Here is a 9,073-nt window from a genome sequence, read left to right on the forward strand (position 1 = left end):
TGGGAGAGCAGCAGATGTATTCTTCCCCAAACAGCAGTACATAAAAGCACATTCCCAGCTTAGTCCATGCATTGTGTGTGTGTGTGTATATATCTTTAAGGTCATCCTTAATAGACTCAGAGATCAGTGAGACCATTAGAGAAGATTAATATATTGTTTGTTTTAACCCCTGCCCAGATTATCATGTCAACATTCCTCTCATCTGCCGTCCTGCAAGGTTCACTCTGCACGCGTGTGTCTGCGTCCATAGACGTACGTGCGCATGTGTGCACCTGTTATCGGCCTGTGTATTCGTGTGTCTGCTTGTGTTTTGCCTTACAAGCATGACATCATTTCCTGTCATCAAGGCCAAAGGTTGCTAAGCAACTTCACTTCTGTCGATTGTCAGAAAAGATGCATCTCCGCTACCTGGCTCACAACCTAATCACTCCCTTATCCTGTCATAAAAGTAGTAGTCTGAGGATGATGCTGGCTGTGTGTGCATGATTGCTCATGCGTTTGTATGGACCACTGTGCATTTATGCTTTGCAGACACGATACAAGAAAAAGCTGAGAGAGAGAGGTGGTTAGGATGCGGATATGTATTGTCTGATAGATTTCTGATATTCCTAGAGCTGATAAAAAAAGAATGTCAGTAATGTTAGTGTCAGGTAGAATCCCTCCAGTTAAATACTAAAATACAGCTAAATATCGGAGCAGCCTATTATGCTGGTGAAAAAGATGCTTGCATCTTTGGTTTGTGACTCTAACTAACTTTGTTTTATACGTGGACATCTTACTGTGATTACAAATGTAAGTAAAGTTTTAGCTTACACAATGCAGATTACAGTGTAAATATTTTGTATATATCAATAAAATACTTATAGATACTTATAGACGTATAGATACTAGTCAATGGTGTAGTCTACATGATACACAGGTATACAAAGTATACCCACTAAGAAAGCTCCAGGATTACCCACTTAAAAATGCCCAATGACACGCAACAACATACTTTCCATTATATTTTTGATACATTTTGAATTGTCGTCTGTGTTTTTTTTCTTCGCATAGGCTAAATCAGGGGTCACCAATACGGTGTCCGCGGGCACCAGGTAGCCCCCAAAGACCACATGAGTAGCCCTCAGGCCTGTTCTAAAAATGAAAATTGAATATTGATATTATCTGTTTCCCACCTTGTTAAGTCAGTGTTGATAATTATTGATAATGAGAAATCATTAACGCGATCAGTGTCTTCACATAGATGAGTATCATTAATCATTAATAATCAAATATAACTAAAGGCAAACTGAGCAAATTTGTTATTTCTGAAGAGTGTATCAAACTGGTAGCCCTTCGTACGACTCAGTACCCATGAGGTAGCTCTCAGTTTCAAAAAGGTTGGTGACCCCTGGGCTAAATAAAGGTATTTCCACCGTAAATTGGTGCATACAAGTGTATCCGAATACAGACAATGAAGTTGTTGACGCTCAAAACTTCCCTGGGGGAGGACACCCAGACCCCCCACTATGATATGCCCCCCCCCCAGAGGAAACGTCAGGCGATCGCCAAAGTCATTAAGGTTATTTTGTCTGGGAACAAAGAATGTCTGTACAAAATTTACCGACCAACACGTCATCCCCAAACACCACATGACACCCAAGAACAATGTAGTTATGCCATACCTACTTTATCAAAATATTAGTATTGACACCCTGTTTTTCCTACACTTCCTGTTGATCCCTGGTATGTACCCTATAATTATTTAATGTGTGACAGGAACTTTATAAGGTACTTACAGTGTCATTTCTTTCTAGGTCCCTCCGAAATGCAATTTTGTTACCCTCCTTTTCTCTGTGCTTCACACATAAAGGTACACATGTATTTTATTGATAACCTGTCTGAACAAAATATTTACACTGTAATTTGTGGGCTGTAACATTGAGGTACACAAATGCTTACAACTGTATATCTATAAACATTAAGGTAACAACTTGGAAGAAGAGACATATATAATTACTGTTGTCACCTTTGTTCCCCTGCTCTGAAAACTGAAACTTTAAGAAGTTGACGTTGATGCTGCTAACCATGCCGTGTTTGTTTGTGTGTGTGCATGCTCTTCATGTACTACTACTATGTACAAGTACAAGTAGAGTAGTAGGCAGGCTCAGTGTCACACTGTTCATGTGTTTCTGCACGTGTGCATGTACAGTATGTGTGAGTTTGGACTTTATATCAGGATGTAGCCTCAGGTGGTTGCAATGGCAATATCAATGATTGGTCACGATTACTGATCTGTAATCGAATTCCCACAGTGTGTGTGTGTGTGTGTAATTGTGACAATGACATGGGATAAAACACTTCTCCATATATGATGTTATGTGATGGTCACCATGGAAACACACCCAAGGGGCACCTACAACACACTGGTAATAACATTTGGCCTAGATACCTATCCTCAACTGATAACAGAGGGAATGTGTTTCTGCCTGAGTGTGTGTAGATGTGTGTGTGTGTGTGTGTGTGTGTGTATTTATTTCAGTGACTAATGTAAACCATAATTTGAACACACCACAGTGACGGAGATGGAGTAAAAAATGCATGAAATGATTCTGTGGAGCAGAAAGAGTCTTGCATGAGTTACACGAGACGGTAAGTGTGAGAAGGATGAGACGAGCTGGAAGGGGAGGAAAAACGAGTGGGAGTGGAAACACAGCCAGAAAGACCCAATAACAACCGATTACTACCAACGCGCATACACACACACACTCACAAACAAACACACACAGAGGCTTTTTAACAATGCTTATCAATTTTTTTTCTCTGGGAGAGTATGACGTTTGCCATAGAGATTTGTGTGTTTGTGTGGTTAAATGTTTCAAAGATGTCTTTAAATCTGTTGTTGAGATACACTGACTGCTTGATGTATGCTGCTACTGTAACAGTATTGCACGGTGTTTCCCTACTTTGAGTGAAAATCTAATCTTGGTTTGTAGCCACACTAGTGGTAAATAGTCTGTAAATCCAACACTTTGGTCCACAGTCCACAAATAGCTCCACAGTTTGGTGCAGGCATTCACCAATCAGATTGAATTACTGTAGGTGATCCCCTGACTTCCTATCTAACACCTTCCACAGATAACAATTTCCACTTGTCCACTAAAGATAAGATAACATACGATAGATAAGAAGATAAAGCTCTTTTTTTATCCCAAGGGAAATTGATGTGCAACAGTTGCAGTACAAAGTTACCCTGGAAATCCAGAGTTCTCGCGAGAGCACAATTTGAATTTGCTCAGCGAGTCACTATGATGCTCATTAACTATGCCCTTGTAGCCGAGCTGCACCGATCACATCGATGTATCTGATATAGGCGGGCCAGAGGCGAGCTAAACAGATGACGACAGTTTAATCTACCAGTTAGCTCCGCTGGTAGCTAAGCTTATGGGGCTCTGGATATGTCACCCCGTGTATTGTTGTGATTGGTCGTAGTGTTATCCAATTGCGTGCAATGAGATTTTCAAATGCATGCTTGATGCCGCCCCTCGAGTTGGGCCATTTTCATTACTCAATGCCAGACTCTTAATCTTTCAGATTTGGGTCTGGATTTCCAGGCTAGTACAAAGTAGGAAAGAGTGCAAAGATAAAATATCAGTAAAGGTAAAGTACAGAATATCAGTAACAGATATAAACAAGGTTAGTGTAAGGTTGCTTCTTGGACTTGCATATATATATATATATATATATACTATAATATGTATGAGAAATGGCATATAGCTATGTATGTACACTATAAAATTTCCAATGCAGGTAAGTGTACATGGTATATTCAAAATGTTTGACCATTATGTCCATGATATTGCACGTAATATTTATTAAAGTGATGCAAATTCAGGGAACATGAAGCAGCTTGCAATATTTGTGCAAAATTATCCTCTGATTAAGTGTTTTTGCAGTGTTTATTCACCCCCAAACAAAGTACCAACTGTGCAGATGCTAGCTGGAGCTAACTAGCAACACAAGCACTGACCATGTGTGTGGATTGGGTCTTTTTGAGTGACTCCGATCTCGAAACTCAACAACAACCTAAAATATCTCGGTTAATATCCTTCAGTCTCTCTCCCTTTTTCCTGATCAGATTTTGTCTGTCTATTTTTAATGCCTCCAAATTAGTTTTCTAGCATGTAGTGAGCATTAGCCTCTCAATGCTCCTACCACAGGACTGGTTTTCTGTTTAAGCAAGGTAAACATTAAACAAAACATCCCCAGGAAATTACTTGGAGGCCATATTTTGATGATAAAAAAATTAACAGGAGAGCATTTAAGACTAGTGCTCCCTGTAAGCTGTTTGCCATTGACATACTGTAAACTAGTTCTAATAGTAGTTCCCAAAGTGGGATCCAGGGACTGCCAGTGGGCATTTAGAGAATTGGACGGAGCCCCCAGCAGTAGTTGAGGTTCAGCTCTATTTTAAGACGTTAAAGATGCCTATTCTGCTTTTTATTCACTCTGCCTTGTTGGTATCACCTCAGTCTCACCTATACCATAAAATATACGTCTTTTAATTGATGAGGTTTCATAAATAAAGATGTTATTTATAATATGGATATAATTTAACTGAAGCTAAAATATGGACAGTGCTGGAAAGTAACAAAAGTACATTTGCTACCATTTTGAGGTACTTGTACTGTACTTGAGTCTTTCCATTTTATGCTACTTTATACCTCTACTCCACTACATTTCAGTGGGGAAATGTACTTTGTACTCCTAAATGTAGACCTATTTGACATCTATAGTTACTAGCTACTTTTCAGGTTACAATTTTGATCCAAAACATATAATCATCTTATAAAATATTATACGATGTCATAATATGTAGGCTATATAAAACATGAAAGGGGATTTTCTGCATGAGCACTTGTACTCTTGATAGGCCTACTTAAGATTTCACTGATTGCACATTTACTTCACTATGCACACATTTGAATGCATAGCCTAATTTTACTTTGTAATTGAGTATTTTTACATTATGGCATTGCTACTTTTACTTAAGTAAATGATCTGGATACTTCTTCTACCACTAAATATATAAATTATAAATATACAGTAGGCCTACAGTATCAATCAACATTTATCAATCAACATTTATTTATATAGCACTTTACAGTAACCAACAGGTATCCAAAGTGCTTAACATCAGAATAGAATAGTATCGGTCAGTAATTCCTTGTTCTCTGAAACATGACGTAGCATAAGCTGATTTCAAGGTATTGTGTTGGAGCTCTGCCACACCTTTGGGTTTAGTGAATCGACATCCCTGCTGAGTGTGACTGTGGAGCATCATTTCTAGACCTATATGACAGCAGCGTCCTACGCCCACACGCATCCACACAGTGTAGTGCCACCAGGCAGACTTAGAGACAGAAAGAAAGAGGGATATTGGGTGCACTGTGAGGCGGAGAGGGGACCAGTCACATGCTCTGACTTGCTTCGTCAATGTCAAGTTATCTGGTATTAAGAATTAAGCTCTCCAGCCAACATTTTCAAAATAAAACAGTTATTGGAATGTATACACACCATTGATGGATGGTGCGGTTCCACACTGGATGGAAGCTATGAGGACAATAAAATAGGCTACGATGTAGCCTAATTAAGCTCAACAACAGTGATTGAAACAATTAAATCAAAAGTCAAAATGAAATGAGAAAAATGACCTGATAAAGTAGTTTGTTATTGATGGCAAACATTGTCTAACTTTTGCGTTTCTCTTAATATAGCCTATGGTAGTATACACTCACTTTAGCATATAGCCTAGTCTATTAGCAGCTATTTATCCATCTGGTTGCCAAGGGAAGTGCTAACGGTTTTGTTTGTGGTAGCAGGAAAAAGGTGAATTTGTATTTGTATGTATTTATGTTTTCTACCTAAATGAAAGCTGATTTTATCCCCATTCATTCTATTGTATTCAACGAAGTAGCCTAAGGTTGATCTGTTTCCTAGACCTAGACTTGACTCACCTTGCATAAAAAATAAGACCTGACGCGCTCAACTTACATTGGAACTTAGAAGACTTTGAAGACTGGGTGCTAGATCCTTAACGTGGATAATAATATATAACGGTAATTTGGACAGCCAGGGGCGTTGGAGATGCTAGAATGAATAGCTGTGGATGCGGGGAGGGGCCCATAGAAAATGCCTTTCTACAGGGCCCAGCATTTCTTTGCTACGCCCTGTGGACAGCACTCCAATTAATACTTTTTATTGCCACATGGACGTGTGGAGGTGTTTCACCGGCAATCTCATCAAGCTAACGTTACATGCCGAGAAGGTAAGCTGTAAGTAAGTCTTTTTCAACCGATATTTTATCAAACTGTCCTTATTTCTCAAGGTTGTGGTATACTGTAGAGTGTAGCTTCCGGGACTAGACTGTCTTATTTTGAAGGTAAAATCCGAGTATGTCCGGTCTGCCTCACTCTGTCTGGCTTGACGCGGCTCTCCCTCTCCCCGGTGCGCCTGAACCCCGGTACATGACACCGCAGAGCGCAAGGGGGGCCGCCTGGTCCTATTTAACTTTTTTCCGGTTATTAAAACTTCTGCGCCACATTACTCTCAAATTTTTCTCTCTCTTTTTCATCCTCCCGACTGACGGACTGAGTTTGGATATCGGCAGGGGGGAGGAGGCAGAGGACCAGCGGGCTGCTCTCAGATGGAGCACCAGGGCTCCGGGAGCTCGGGGCGCACGGCGGAACCGGAGTGAATGACGCTGGTGGATGGACGCTGCTCTCCGGTAAGGACGGCAGACAAAGTTTTTGGTTTTTGTGGTATAATAGGCTATACTTTTTTCTTTGCTCTTCTGTCCCGGCCACTGCGCTTGGTAAATTCCCGTGGCACAATAGAACATGTACAGATCCTATGATGTCGCTCTTTGTCAATGGCGGTGTGTCTTTCACTAAAAGAAAGAAAATAAGATAATATTCTTACATAGCGGCAGTTATAAAGTGCCTGTGGTAGGCCTACTTTATAATAAGTTATTGATGTATCATATGTCACAAAAATGATGAGACTAATTTTGAGATGTTTGGGTTTATACCATTCCACAGTTTAATATAGGATTAATTAGACTGTTTTTCGTTTAAGTGCTCCGAACCAGAGTGATGCTGGAAAATGCTATGACCTCATAGATGTTGTGGGTATAGGCTATTGGGCCTTCAGGAGGATGTGTTTAACTGTATAACGTTAAAAGTAAAAAGAAAATGTTTGAATTTCTGGATATTTTTAGTTTGCTCTGGTTTTAGCAAGCATGACGGTTCTGTAAATCATTGGTAAAGATTTTAGGCAATTTATTCATGATGAGTGCACAGTAGGCATATAAAACGTGATGTGTTTCAGAGGTCTTACAGAGTTGTGAATATATTTTGGTTCTGATGACTGGTTGCCATTCAGTAGCATGATTTAATTTCCACATGGCCTGGCTGTTAGCGAGGGAGGCTCATAATTAGTTTTAAAGTGTTTTAAAAGGACTCATCAGCAGGTTTTTAACTGTGTGCAGAAGAATGGCTTTCTTTTTTTTCTTCCAATGATTGGTTGATGTCAGCCCATTAGCTACTGTTGAATCACAACAAAAAGCCAGCCCTGGACTCCTCACACAATCGAGGCAATGTGCCCACAATAAAAAAAAATACACAGGAAAGAAGGATACTGGCAGATTCAATCTCATTATTTTCATAAATCGCACACACACAGAAACACTCCTCTTTATGCTGGAAACTTGCATGCCAGCTCTTCTCTTGTTCTGTCACACTGTAGGCACAATATATGCCTGCACAGACTCGTGGTTGGCCCAGACTTCTATTATCCTGATTCTACTTCATGTTCGTTTTCCACAAAATCCAGCTCTTTCGAACAAATTGGTAGCTTTGGAATAAATTTGCCAGAATCTCTGGGGATCAATAAGCAATGGAATGAGCACACAGTGGATCAGTGAGGAGTGTTTGCTCTGTACGCGAGACAATGTGGACTGTGTCACATGCTCTAACTCCTATCTTTTTCTGCCAAACTGCACTGCATACTGCCCAATATGGCAGAAAATGTGATGAAATTGAAAAAAAGAAATGAAACCCAAGAAATGAATCCGCTCTTGTGATCTCTCGAGATTGCCATTCAATTTGACATTTCCTACATGATATTCCAATGCTTCAAGAATTTCCAGTCAGTACTTATAAAAATTAACCTCAGGCTGCTGTAGCTCGACAATGTCACTGCGTTTCATGAGATTTTATGTTAAATTATAGCTCAAGGAAAAATTATAACTCCGAGAGTTAAGAAACACTAATCACCATGAGTGGAAATTGATTGTAAATGAAAAGAAATCCCCACACTTTATTCTTTTCATAGCAATATGGACAAGCTGCCTAAGATACTTTCTCTCTGTATGTCCAGATTGTTTAAAGCCAGTCTGGATTAAAAGCATCAGCAGTAATGGCCTGTTGTCATCACTGAATTGTACAGCTGTAGGATTATAATGAAGGGGTCTAAGTGCTGCCTGTTGTCTGCACTGACTCTGTGTTTGCACGTCTGTTACTTCGCTCTGTTTAGGTTTTTGTAGATTTATGTTTCCTGCACTGGGCTGCTTGCTGGCTGGGATTCTTCGCCTGAAGGTAGCTTATTGTTTCAGAGGAAAAACAGAGAAGGATTTTTTTTCTATGCTGCCTCGCTAGAGGGTAAAGGGTCTCGTGGACAGGATGGCAGGTTTGACAGTCAGTGCAGTTCTGGTTTGTTTTAAGGAGCTGCAGTGCCAGCTACAAGGCAACACAATAGAAACACACACAGCCACACATACACACACATACATCCATATGTTGCTGTGTCCTGAACAGCTTGCCGGTACCCCTGCGCCCTCTTTTAGGTTCAGGCTGTCCACAGCACGGCCATGACGGGCACCCAGGACCCAGACCTGCATGAGCAGCACAGAGGACCAACGCAGGAGGAAGGGGATGAGGAGGAGGAGGGCGAGAAGGTGCATGTGTCAGTTGAAGGAGAGGAGAGGGAGCAGGATAGGGAGAAGGAGGAGGAGGAGGAGGAGGAAAAGGAGGAG

General features: G+C 40.5%; 1 protein-coding gene across 1 annotated transcript in view; it reads left to right on the forward strand.

Annotated features, from left to right (window-relative positions):
* The first annotated feature begins 6,472 nt into the window (after positions 1–6,472).
* The window catches only part of LOC116057223 (voltage-dependent T-type calcium channel subunit alpha-1H-like), a 55,884-nt gene continuing 53,283 nt past the window's right edge, over positions 6,473–9,073 (forward strand). The window contains exons 1-2 of the mRNA XM_031309616.2: positions 6,473–6,766; positions 8,885–9,073. The exon at positions 8,885–9,073 is cut by the window's right edge and continues 92 nt beyond it. Of these exons, the coding sequence (XP_031165476.1) occupies positions 6,737–6,766; positions 8,885–9,073 (219 nt within the window). The 5' untranslated portion in view covers positions 6,473–6,736. The remainder of the gene's footprint in view (positions 6,767–8,884) is intronic.

This window comes from Sander lucioperca, chromosome 4 (genome assembly GCF_008315115.2).
Source record: "Sander lucioperca isolate FBNREF2018 chromosome 4, SLUC_FBN_1.2, whole genome shotgun sequence".
NCBI lineage: Eukaryota > Metazoa > Chordata > Actinopteri > Perciformes > Percidae > Sander > Sander lucioperca.